The 13,689-nt window shown below is 40.3% G+C and overlaps 1 protein-coding gene across 7 annotated transcripts in view; it reads right to left on the bottom strand.

Moving 5' to 3' along the window:
- Positions 1 to 2,209: 2,209 nt before the first annotated feature.
- The window catches only part of RASGRF2 (Ras protein specific guanine nucleotide releasing factor 2), a 233,180-nt gene continuing 221,700 nt past the window's right edge, over positions 2,210 to 13,689 (bottom strand). For 6 of the 7 annotated variants that reach the window (XM_073802262.1, XM_073802259.1, XM_073802257.1 and 3 more), the window contains 4 exons: positions 10,897 to 10,976; positions 9,149 to 9,266; positions 8,501 to 8,569; positions 2,210 to 5,682 (listed from right to left, as the gene is read on the bottom strand). In XM_073802262.1, coding sequence (XP_073658363.1) covers positions 5,590 to 5,682; positions 8,501 to 8,569; positions 9,149 to 9,266; positions 10,897 to 10,976 — 360 coding nt within the window. In that variant the 3' untranslated portion in view covers positions 2,210 to 5,589. The remainder of the gene's footprint in view (positions 5,683 to 8,500; positions 8,570 to 9,148; positions 9,267 to 10,896; positions 10,977 to 13,689) is intronic. The other variant, XR_012330743.1, reaches the window with a different exon arrangement.

Genomic DNA, 13,689 nt, shown 5'->3' with positions numbered 1-13,689 from the left:
AGTCATCCTCATGCTTACGATAAATGTGGTGTGATGGGATGGTAGCCTCCACAGGTGACTCAACAGAAATTCCAGATTTCCGAAAATCCTTCAGATGTGATCTCTGTCATATGACACGTACTCCTTTCTTATCACTGCCAACTCCCTTCAGAGGGTGAAGGCTCTTTCCACACCTAGTGGCCAGGGTGGCCATGTGGCTTGGTCTTGCCATAGGGACAGGAATAGAAGTGAAGTGTTTAACTGCCCTATCACTTGCTCTAAAGGAGATCTCCTGTCGTGGGCTTATTCTCTTTTCTGTTCCCGAATCCAGCTGGAGCCTGGATTTAGCAGGACACAGATTTGACCAGTAGGCAAGGGCGATGCCGTAAGGAATGACCAAGTAACAAGAGGAAAGGAACCTGGGTTCCTGAATCCCCACCAGGCTGATTGCTCATTTCAGAAATGGAAAAGGAAACCAATGGGACAGGAGGGACCTACATTCTTCCTTTCCTCAGTTCTCTCTTGTGCTCAACAGCTGTGTCACGTTTCCTTCAGCTCTAAATGTTAGGACAACTTCATCTACTTGAAAAAAGTTTAAGTATTTTCATATGTTTTATTCCACGTAACTATTGCAGTAATTCTAGATGGCTCAGGGGCTCATCCAGGGTTGGAGCCAGTGACGGCTGGGCCAGGCCTCAGCACCTTTTCTCTCCACAGCCTGTTTGTCAGCTGCCATTAGGTGAACAGAGCTGTTTGGACAGTAATGATTTCTGTGCCTGGAGGCGGTCAAACCTGGGTTGACGATGGCACAGGAAAGACGTAAGCCCTGGAAAGACAGTGGAACTAGATGACCCTTAATATTTATTTGAGGTCCTCCAAATTCGCTAATATTTTGGTACCTGCAGCATGGCTTCCTCTAAACCTTTTCCCCCACCGAACTTCAGAAGCGTAACAAAAGAATATCTGAAGGAGCCCATTGTGACGAAAGAGACAAGATAGAAAAATACTAAAAGAATCAAATGAAGAGACTAAGGAGATTTTGGAGAATTCGAGAAAGGCAAAGTTTAATTTGCATACAGGCATAACCCACACCTCACCCGGCAAGTGTTAGGCCACAGCACAAACCCCTCTGGCGGAGTCACAAATGTCCATAGATTTGCAAAGCAACTGGACACAAACAATATAATTCTCAAAGTAACACATGGGTTTGTCCATCACACACACATACAAATCACAAAGAAATACACTTAAATCCTCTGCAGAAGAGAGATGAGGATGGTAATCAAGTTACCTCACATTTGGACAGCACTTTACGGTTTACAGTCTAATCCATTTTGTCCTCATGACAGCCCTGTGAGGTAGGCAGCACAGGAATCACTATTAGCTCCATTTCACAGATGAAGAAACTGAGGATCAGAGAGGTTTCAGCACTGGCCTAAGGCTTTAGATGTAGATCTGAGCCTAGGACTCAGGGCTAGGATGCCTAGTCCAGTGCTCTTTCACGACTGCCTTTCCATGGAAAACTCAACGGTGGTGTCAAAGACAGTGGTTCAACATCATTTATTGATGAACTATTATTTTTCTTGAGCAAGTGAGATCAAGTACAATCAAATCAACCCTAATATTAACGTCATGTGGTGTGGTAGCCAAGATGAATAATTTTCTGAATCATTCGTGTGTTTATACCTACAACAAAATGGTTGTTTTCTACTTTAGCTCTGCCCTGCCTTAATTTTAAGTCACTGACAGACATGGAGAAATGACACTCTGATTAGATTTCATTGACTCAAGTCTTATTACCAGGATTCACACAGTGGTGTCTGTAATCAAGTCATTATTTAAAGCTACAATCTGTTGTCTTTCTGAAATGAAAATGAATCCTATTCACTTATTCCTTCTGGCTGTGGACATTAGCCTAGCTCTATCCTTTAGCCATAAATAATATGTTATCTTTTATACCATTTCAACAGCAGTAAAAATGATAAACTTCACAGGCTGGTTTTTAAAAAATCTTATAAAGTGAAGGGAAAGGTTTTTTTCTTCTTTTTTTCCCATCCAGGGGGAATAAAATAAAACTTTGAAAAGAAAAGGTAAATAAAATCCTTTTTTTAAAAATAAAAGTTAATTTTATTAGGAACAACCCCTCTATTGCATTACTCTTTTTAGTTAAGAATTTAAAAGTGGCCCAATCATTGCTGACCCATGGTCTTGTCTGTTATAGCACTGTGAGAAAAAAAAACGAGGGGCGGGTCCATCATCACCCACACTCCAAACTGGAACATAAGGGAGTTTTCTCTGCAAAGGTATTCAGTATCTGTACTGAAATTTAGCAAACAGTAGTGGGGACTTGGTGTCAAAGCCAGTTGAAAATACTGCAACAGTTGTTTAAAATTCCCTGTTTAAATTCCTTCAGAGAATCACTAAGGAAAAGCGACAACATTCTACTTCATTCCTAAATCTGTGTAATATATTGGCTTATGTAAGAGATTTGTCCCTGTAGCAAAACTGGATGTCTTAGTTAATAACCAAAGGCATCTCCTAAAATCCCCAAGATAATTTCATTGACAGTACAAAATGTGGGTATTCATCTGAAAGCAAGAAACTGGATTTTACTTCTGACTTTCTGGGTTCATTTTGCAAGAATATGTGTTCCCTACTTGGCTGTTAGGGGCTGACCTCCCATCTACTCATAGAAATGGGTCTCATATAATAGAATATAAGCAGACACAGCCAGGGGTGCACGCTCCAACAGTCACACAAAGCTTGCAAGGCAGAAGAGGATGGGTGCTTTAAACAATCAAAAAGAAACCACAAATTGCTCTTGGGGATTTTAAATGTGACCAAATTGAAAAATGCACTTTCCTCTCCCAGCTGGCCCCCAAATAGTGGAGGTCATCAAAAGCAACTCCCTTGGAGGTGGAGTTCTCTCTCTTGCAGCTCCAGCAAGGCTTCAGACTCTACGAAGCAGAAGGAGGGGTGTGTGACTCTCAATAAAATGCAAAAGGTCAGCATAGACTACTGACAGTGCCCAAAGTTGACCACTGGGGGGCGCTTCCAACATTCTGCAGAAAATAGGCCTGAAAGCTTTGGGTCACTATTGAGGAAAACCTGTATGCCAAAAGGGGAGAAGTATTTGGAAATTCCTCTAGTTCCTATTTTTCTCTAATAAGAATGGCTGCGGGCTTCCCTGGTGGCGCAGTGGTTGAGAGTCCGCCTGCCGATGCAGGCCGACACGGGTTCGTGCCCCGGTCCGGGAAGATCCCACATGCCGCGGAGCGGCTGGGCCCGTGAGCCATGGCCGCTGAGTCTGCGCGTCCGGAGCCTGTGCTCCGCAACGGGAGAGGCCACAACAGTGAGAGGCCCGCGTACCGCAAAAAAAAAAAAAAAAAAAAGAATGGCTGCATTGCCTCTGCAACATTTGGGTCAGAGAATTAAGGGTCCAAACTTCCAGGGACAGTGCCCACAGAACCACACCCTCCCTTCTGGAAGACTTTGGGGATTCTAAGGGCAGAGTCCGATGCATCAACCTTTCTGCATGTTGCTCTGCCTGAAACTACTATGTGTGTGGTCCTTTCACTGATTTGTCCTGATTTTAGTTCACCTTCAAAACTATGTTTTTGCACCAAGAAAGTTCACCTTGACTTTCTTATTCTTTTGCAAGACTTTGAGGTGCTTGGTGCAATTGACATATATTAGTTCAAACTCTGTTTCTGAACATTGAGAAACAAATGGTAAGTTATGCGTTGTTAGGATCCAAACAACCCATGCTTCTTATCATGCATCAAGATGCATCAACCTCTTATTTGAAATTAAAGAGAAAAAACAAGCAACTTTTTTTAAAAAAAGAAAAATAAAGCATCCATAAGTCACCCTCCTTGGGTTTAGTGCTATCCTGTTGGCTAATATGAGCTATTGAAAATATTTTTGGAATGGTCTTCAAATATGATAAGTATTTTCTTTTACTTACTTGATATTTCACTATATAGTTATGTACAGACATGGCCCTTACCATGCAGGAAAAATGTACATTCTCCACCTCTGTGGGACATTATCAGTTCCCTGGGTCTTATGAGTCAGCAAGGTGAATTTATTAGTCAGCTGTCAGCTCTAACAACATAATTAAAGTGCAAAGAAAGAGAGAAAGCAGCCAGGTCAATTTTTTTTTCATTGTCTGCATCAATATGCTTCATGCCTGCCAGATGCCATAGGCTCAGGTAACAATAACTCTATATCTTTTCTCTTCTTTGAAAGCAGAGGTCTCCCTGAGAAGAGAAGAGGGAGGTAAACATGAGATAGCCCTATTTCTTCAACAACCAACAATCCTGGGAGAAGCAAGGTTGCTTTCCCAGCCTAGGGTAGGAGGACTAACCCCTGCATTTGGTTTCCTGACACAAGGGCTGTTGAGTGGTTGGGTCCATTTCCCATATACTTATAATATTTTCACTCAGAAATGTCTCAAAATTTAAAGACTGAGGAAGAACCGTCTACCAACAGCACACGGAAGGGTGGGTTTTAAAAAGAAAATCCCACTAAACAGCTTTTTAAAAAAAAAAATACAATCAACGTTCATAGTGAGGCTAAAAATGGTTTGTGTAAATCAGAATAGATTCCCACATTACCAATGGTGGGGGGCGGCGGGGGGGGGGGGAGGGAAGAAAACAAGCACAGCAAGGTGCAGAGATGATTTTTAAGTATATCTTTTCACTTAGCATTGAAACCCACTCTTCCCTGTAGCACTTTGTGGCCTTTTGTCGTATTCCACAGTTTTGCCGGTGAGGTGCGTGGGCATCGTTTTGCAAAGCCTGCACCTGTCTCTCCAAGGGCATTGGCTTCCTGGTCTCCACAGCCTCAGGAAGAAGTCCCCCACTCCTCCACCTCAAGAGAGCCACTGGCTGGGCTCCGCAGGGGCACGGCTACTGAGTTTTTAATTATGGAAATGTTACATACAAATCCACTTGACTTTCAACCTGTCTTCCCTGTCCTGTTGCCTAAAGACTGAAAGAGCAGTTTCAGAACATGCCATTCCTCCAATATAAATATTTATGATGCACTGAGGACCATGCACATGCTGAGGACTGAAATTGCTTATGTGTCGGCCCATCCCTACAGAGGCAGCCTCGGCTCTTCTGGAAGCCTGTAACAAAGGAAATGTAACAGAAGCAGTTAAACCCTAGGAGAAGACTGGGAGGTGCACCGGGCCAGTAAAGTGCCAGCGAAACATCACAAGCCTTTTCTATGGACCCTCGTCCCCGAGTTCTAATAGAATATGCAGCAGAGTTTCAAATTCCCCTTCTTACCTGCTTCATTAAAATGGCTACCAGCACCTCCCGTCTTATATTCCCTCATGCAAATGTGCCCTCAGCTTTACCAAATATCAATCTCTTCACCTTCCCACCCAAGTCTGAAGCATCTGTCTTCCACTCCAACCAACTGGGCTCCCCTGGCTGGAGACAGAATTCCCGTTTGGTTCCATCATCTTCGGGGGACAAAGGAGACTGGCTTCGTCTCCATCACCCCCGTCCTCCCTGCACTGTGGGAGGCGTGGCATGCACAGTTCTGTCCCTTCTGCTTTCCACGAAAATTCCACCGACTCAGGGCAAGGCTGGATCGTCAAGCTGGGAGCCGAGGTTCAATTTTTAGAGACAGCTCATACAGTGTATCTTCATCTATGATGAGGGCTTTGTCAAGCAAGTACTGAGTGACCTGGAGAAAAAAGGGGAATCCCCACTTTGAGTTTTGTCACAACACCAGTATGTACATTTTCTGGATGGAACCCGACACAATTCAACGTTTTCTCCTAAGCATTGAAATACTTTAGGTAACTAAAAAAATTATGAATATATTCTTACTATAAAAAAAAAAATCACACATCTCTAGTCCTCTGTCAACTCCCACCCCCAGGCACTGCCCTCAAGAATTGCCACTGTTATCAGTTGGCTTGTATTCTCCCAGACATTTTTCTGTGTCTTTCTAGACATTACCATGCACTTAACAGAAATCATTTTTTCCCCTTATAAGTGGTATCAAAACGATACATTTTATTCTGCTTTTGTCAAACTAGAAGTCGTGGAGAGCTCCCCATGTCAGTACAAAGAGCTCTAAGTGCTGTGCACCATTAACAGTGTGACTTATCAGAGTTTATTTAATGATGTCATATCGATGGGTGTTTGGTGGCTGTCAGTGTTTCACTACGACACAAAGTGACAGTGAAGTCCTTGTTAGCATGTTTCCTAGTGCTCACATGTGAATGGTCCTCTAGACACTGGAAATGAAATGAAAGGAAAGGATATGGAGATGAACATGTTGGAACATGGGGTAGCTCCATGAAAATATTTCTTTATCTTTACTGAGATATAACAGACATAAGTAAAATTAATAGCTTGATTAGTTTTGACAAATGTAAACACCCATGTAACTTACATATATAGCATGCTAGAGAATAACTCCATCAGCCCAGAAAGTTCCCTCATGCAGCTTCCCAATTGACCTGCTGCCAGAAGCAATCGCTGCTCAGATTTCTACCACCACATGTTCTGTCTGCTCTAGAACTTCACGTAAATGGAATCACACGGTATGTACTCTCTTGTGTCTGGCTTCTTTCACTCAGCATAATGTTTTGAGATTCATCTATATTGTGGTGTGTTTCAGTGGTTTGTCCTCTTCCATTGCTGAGTAGTGGGTCCAATGTATAGATGTTCCACAATTTGTTTATCCATTCATCTATTTATGGACACCTGGGCTGTTTCCAATTTTTGGCTATTATTAAGAAATGCTATAAACATTTTATACAAGACTTTTAATGGGCATGTTTTCACTTCCCTCTTGGATAAATACCTGGGTCATAAGGTAGATGCATATTTAACATTTCAAGAAACCTCCAAATGACACAGTTTTTCCAAAGAGGTTGTACCGTGTTACCCTCACCAGCAGTGTATAAGAACTCCAGTTACTTGGTATATCAATTTTTAATTTTAAGACGTAATATAAAATGACCTCCAAAACTGTTGTACCTATAGTACATAAGAGCACCTGTTATCCCATACCCTAACTAATGTTTGCTGTTATCAATATTTTAAAAATTTGTCTTTCTGATAGCTGATAATGATGCTTCATAATCTGCATTTTTTCTTATTAATGAAGTTGAACATTTTCCAAATATTTATTTGTTTCTTCTTCTGTGAGTTACCTGCTTATAGCTTTGCCAATTTTCCTATTGAGTTGTTTATGCTTTTCTTATAGATTTATAGGAATACTTTTATTCTGTCTCTTTGTTTCACATGTTACAAACATTGTCTCCTAGTCTACTGCTTGTATTTTGACTTTTTAAACAATTGCCCTTTGTCATATAGAAGTTTTAGATTTTGATTCAGCAAAAACTTTATCAAGCTTGTCTTTTACAGATTTTGCATTCTGTGTTTAGGGTCTTTCAAACCCAAAGGTCATGAAATTTTGTCCTATATTTTATTTAAATAATTTAATATTTTTTAATATTTAAGTAGTGAATTCATCTGGAATTTATTTTTGTGAATGGTATAAGACAGAGAGCCGAAATTCCTATTCCATTTATACAATGGTCAGTTTCTTTCTGGCGCTTTCTTTAAACGTCTCCTCTATCCCATATTAGATTTTCATATAGACAAAATCTGCATCTGGACTTTATCCTGCTCCATTGAGTTTGTATTCCTGTGCCAATATAGTCCTGTTTTATTCAGTACAGTTTTAGTGTCTGTATCTGGTAGGGTAAGCTCTCCCTTACTCTTCCTATTTTTCAAAAAGTCCTTATTTTTTTTTGGCCTATTAAAGCTTCCTTATGAGTTTCATAATAAGTATGTCAGGTTCCATGACTAATAGGGATAATTGGCTGTGAGTTATATGGGAATCTTCTGTCTCACCTTCTCAATTTTTCTGTAAAGCTAAGATGATTCTAAAAAATAACGTCTACTAAAAAATGAAAAGAAAAGAAGGAAAGAAGGGAGGGAGGGAGGAAGGAAGGAACAAAAGTAAAGAAAGAAAGAGGTAATAAAGGCCAGTTATGGTTGGGATGGAGAGAGGAAGGGGGTATAAGACGTGATATGAATCTTGAAAGATGAGTAGGGACCACATAATGCAAGACTTTTTGGACATATCAAGATTTTTTTCTTTCCTTATCCTAAGAGCAAAGGGAAGCCAATAAAGCAAACAACTTCCACTGTGTGTTCCAGAGAGTTCTATCTGGCTGTAAATTTGCAGAATGGATTTGCATTCTGTAGACCAGGTAACAGATATTGGTAGTTTGGACCAGGGGTGGTTCCAGCTTCACAAGAAATACAGGATGTAAAACAGATAGAATTTGATGATGAATTGATATTCTTTTTGCTTTCTTTCTTGTTTTTCTTACTCAGAGTTACCAAAGGTTTGTCTGTTTTACTGGTCTTTTCTTTGAGTCAGCTTTCGGTATTATTGATCTACTCTACTGCTCTTTCCAATGAATTAATTTCCACTTTTTTCTTCATTAAATTCTCTTACAACCACACAATATTACCTTTGGCTGATGGTCTATTCGATAGGAAGTCTGCTGGAACTGGCGTATCTCTCTGATGATGTGTGATATCTGACAGAGAAACAACAAGAGCAAAGCCTAAGTACTGCCCCTGTGCTGCAGCACATTCTTCTGGAAGCCCGTCCCAGAGAAGTCAGTCCCTTCCTCCAGTGAGGTATCTGGAGCCCTGTCCCATCATGCTCCAGGCCCCAGGGCTTTCTTGTCCTTTAATGAGCCACACAAAATGCTAACAGCAAGGAAATACTGAATTCACCATCAGGGAAACAGCTGGCATGGGGCGGCCTCAGGTTCAGGAGTGGCAAGCCCTGGGTGCTAGTGTCCATGGGCTCCTTGCTTCTAACTTGGTGCTTAGAACCCAGCTGTCCAGCAAGAAGCCTCAGCACCTGTCTAGCACTGGTCAGTCCTAGAAAGTCATCCCTAGAGCTTTATTCCCTACCCTCTTTGTCCAGACTGCAAGCTGAAATGGACCTGCGAAAACCTCCTGAATCAGCCAACATCAGGTGTCCACCACCAGTGTCCACCACCTCTTCACCTCGAGCATAAAAAGCAGTGACCTTCCATGATGTCGCCTCTTCTCTGTAAGCCACTGATGTCACTGAGACAGCCTGATTGTATGAAATTCTCACCTACCATTCTCATCTTGGAGAAATTGACGAGGCCTTCCTCAGTAAAGTTTGGTGTTCCTTCTTCAATAAACGCCAGGTCTGTCAGGTACATTCCCAGATAAGGAACAGCAGGGGGGTTACAACTGCAAGACCAAGAGGTACTGTTGTCATGCTCATTCCCACAAGTGTCCACTTACCTCCCCATTTAAAATAAATAGGAAGCAAATGTGCTGCTCCCACCCTGAAGAATCAAGTTTTTAAATTCCATTTTCAGAAGCACACTTATGATATGCAGAGTTTTAAATATGCCTCACAATAGAATATGATACAAAATTACCGCCCATGCTTTACTATGTGTTTGAGACAATGGTATTTCAAACAACGGGATGTCTTACAGACAAATACTAACGTTTGCTAGCGAGACTTGCTTGCAGTATTTATCTGCATTGGCCACACTTCTCTGAGGGGTAAAAGCATGTAGGAAAACCCCATGCCCTCACCTCATTAAAGTGCAAACATTCAACCTTAAAGAAGTGGGTGGAAAAAAACATCAATGTAATTAGAGCTTGTAAAACTTGTTTTCTGTTTTAGTTAGTACTTAAATGTTTTAGAAGGTATAGACTTAATTAATATGACAACTACATGCTAAAGTGAGACCTTTGCTGTTTGGAAGGGGGATGAACTTGTTTTTCTCAAGGAGTCTAGAGGCTGAGAATATGGCCTTTTGATCCAGAGTGAACTGGGTTTGAGTCCCTGCTTGACCACTTACTAAGTGATGCAGGGCAAACTCTCTGAACTGGAGTTTCCTTGTCTGTAAAATGGAGACAATAAAACTTATCTCTTTAGTTTGCTGTGAGGCTTAAATTAGACACATCAAGCACTTCACATAGAGTCTGTCATTTAGCAAGTATTCAGTGAATAGTTCTTGTGCTATTGTTGTCACTGTTGTTACTATGAGTCTTTCTTTCTCTCAGGGCATCACAGGACAATATTTTCCAGAGTAAGGCAAGTATGTGCAGTAGATGATAAGAAAACAAGTTGCAGGAGAATACATTTTGTTCTCTCTCTCTCTCTCTCTCTCTCTGTCTCTGTGCACATGTGTGTGTGTGTGTGTGTGTGCGTGTCTGTAGAAAGAGAGAATGATCCAGCAATAAAAGGTCAAAAATACATAACAATAATCAATAGGCACTGGAATATTTAAATTAAAAAATCACAGGAGGGCTTCCCTGGTGGTGCAGTGGTTGAGAGTCCGCCTGCCGATGCAGGGAACACGGGTTCATGCCCCGGTCCAGGAAGATCCCACATGCCGCAGAGCGGCTGGGCCCGTGAGCCATGGCCGCTGAGCCTGCGCCTCCGGAAGCCTGTGCTCCGCAACGGGAGAGGCCACAACAGTGAAAGGCCCGCGTACCACAAAAAAAAAAAAAAAAATCACAGGAAATCACTGTGTTTAGATTAAGAAATACCAAGTCAAGAAACTCTTTATAGTAAAAGAGTTTTATTTACTCTTTATGTGGTTTGATTTACTATGGTGATATTTTCTTCTTATTTGGAAAGCTCTGCATACCACGAGTATGTCCATAAGCTATTTACTTACTGTATCCACAGTATTCCAAATGAAAAGGGAAATCAGAAAAACACCTATGTGATGGAAGTTGTTCCCATTTGTTTTTCTTTTCAAGCCAAAGTAGGAGGTAAGTGACTATTTGTACACTATAAAAATTATATAAACATATTTGTGAATTATGAATAATTTAATAATTAAGATAGACATACTTTTTAAGGGTTTCTCTGAGATTTTTAAATCTTCCTTCAGATGAAATAGTCTTCTGAAGCTTGTCCATTAGAGCTTTTGTCTAGAAAGAAACAAATAACTTAGTATGTCATGAAAATATTCCTATGGTTTGGTAAGGTGGTAAGTTACCAAAAGATGCTCAGTTCTCTTCTACAGTGGCAGTTACTGATACCTTTGCCAGACTATTGTGATGTGATATGACTTTCAAAGTACAGAGGGGGGCATTATATTTAAATTTAATGTTTAAAAAAAGGAGGAAGAACACGTAAAGAAAAGTGACTACACTAATCGTTGAGCCAAAAAGAGAGAAAATGTGTAGAAAAGAAAAACTGTAATGCACAAGAAACTTCGGAACTTAAAGAACTGAAAAGCACATGTTGAATAGGGAATCTTAAAGGAGAAGTCTTGTGTCAGGGAGTTTTCATGATGAATCTTTTTGACTGTTAATTTCCAAGTCATTAAAGCACATATTCTGTGCTTGGCTATGGACTGACCAATACCAACTCTGATGAAATGTGACATGTGTGTGACAGGATAATATGCTCTTTGTATCCAGTGCCTAATGGCTGAGGCCACCACCGCGTTAGAGGGAGGCAAAACCCAGCCATGACCAAGGGGTCAGTGTCCAGCTTTTGGATTCTGATATAGCCATTTGAAGCCCACTTTAAAAATACTATTCCATAAAGATGCAGACGTAGAGAATGGACTTGAGGACACGGAGAGGGGGAAGGATAAGCTGGGGTGAAGTGAGAGAGTGGCATGGACATATATACACTACCAAATGTAAAATAGATAGCTAGTGGGAAGCAGCTATAGCACAGGGAGATCAGCTCGATGCTTTGTGACCACCTAGAGGGGTGGGATAGGGAGGGTGGGAGGGAGACACAAGAGGGAGGAGATATGGGGATGTATGTATATGTATAGCTGATTCACTTTGTTATACAGCAGAAACTAACACAACATTGTAAAGCAATTACACTCCAATAAAGATGTTAAAAAAATTTTTAAATAAAAATAAATAAAATAAAAATACTATTCCAATACCCATTCATCATAAAATCTCTCAAAAACTAGGGAAGAGAAAGTAGCTTCCTCAATTTTATGAAAAGCATTTATAAAAAGCCTGCAGCTAACACCATCCTTAATGGTGAAAAACTGAAAGCTTTCCCCCCAAGATCAAGAACAAGGTAAGAATGTCCTCTCTTACTATCCTATTCAACATAGCATTGGAAAGTCTAGCCAGAGCAATAAGGCAAGAAAAGGAAATAAAGGCATATAAATTGGAAAGAAAGAAATAAGATTGTTCCTATTTACAAGTGACATAATTGTCTATGTAGAAAATTCCAAGGAAACTACAAAAAAGCTCCTAGGGCTAATAAGTGAGTTCAGCAAGGTTACGGATACAAGACCAACACACAAAAATCAATTACATTTGTATATACTAACAATGAATGTGTGAAAACCAAAATTAAAACCACAAGAACATTTAAATATCTCCAAGGAAAATGAAATATTTAGGCATAAATCTAACAAAACATATACAGGACTTGTATGTTGAAGATTTCAAAAGGCTGATTTAAGAAATCAAAGAAAACCTAAAGAAATTGTGAGAAATACTGTGTTTATGGACTGGAAGACTCAGTGTAGTAAAGATGTCAATTCTCCCTAAATTGATTGGTTTAATGGAATTCCAATGGAAATCTCAGTAAAGTTTTTAAGACATAGTTTTTAATCCTAAAATTTATATGGAAGTCACAGCACTTAAGGTAGTTAAAATAATTTCAAAACAGAAGAATGAAGTGGAGGAATATAGAAAGAATTCTCAAATCTCAAAGGTAAAAAAACCAAACAATCTAATTAAAAAATGAGCTGAAGACATGATTAGGCATTTTGCTGAAGAGGATATACAGATGCAAACAAGCACATGAAAAGATGTTTAACATTATTAGCCATTAGCAAGTGCAAATTAAAACAATGGTGAGATTTCAAAACGGCTAAAATTAAAAATAGTGATAACACCAAATGCTGACAAGAATGTGGAGAGGGCTTCCCTGGTGGCGCAGTGGTTAAGAATACGCCTGCCAATGCAGGAGATACGGGTTCGAGCTCTGGTCCGGGAAGATCCCACATGCCACGGAGCAACTAAGCCTGTGAGCCACAACTACTGAGCCTGTGCCCTAGAGCCTTCGAGCCACAGCTACTGAAGCCCGCACGCCTAGAGCCCATGCTCTGCAACAAGAGAAGCCACTGCAATGAGAACCCGCACACAGCAGCGAAGACCCAATGCAGCCACAAATAAATAAATTTATATCTAGAAAAAAAAGAATGTGGAGAAACTGGTTTACTCATACGCTCCTGATAGGAATGTAAAACGGTACAGCCTCTCTAGAAAAGAGTGGAAGTTTCTTATAAAACTAAACACACAATTACCATATGACCCAGCAATCGCACACTTAGGCATTTATCCCAGAGAAATGAAAACTTATAGTCACATAAAACATATTCATGAATGTTCATAGCAGCTTTATTTGTAATAGCTGAAACTGAAAACACCCAGATGTCCTTCAAGGGGTGAATGGTTAAATGAAATGTCATATCTACACCACGAGGTACTGTTCAGCAATAAAAAGGAACTAAGAATTGATACATGTAACAACTTGAATGGATTTCAAAGGAATTATTCTGAGTTTAAAAAAAGGCAATCTCAAAATGTCATATACTGCATGATTCTATGTATATAACATTCTTGAAATGACAAAATTACAGAGATGGAA

The sequence above is a fragment of the Tursiops truncatus genome, chromosome 3 (genome assembly GCF_011762595.2).
Source record: "Tursiops truncatus isolate mTurTru1 chromosome 3, mTurTru1.mat.Y, whole genome shotgun sequence".
Classification (NCBI taxonomy): Eukaryota; Metazoa; Chordata; class Mammalia; order Artiodactyla; family Delphinidae; genus Tursiops; species Tursiops truncatus.
Note: the sequence above shows the minus strand (reverse complement) of the source record. Positions and strands in the feature narration are given on the sequence as shown.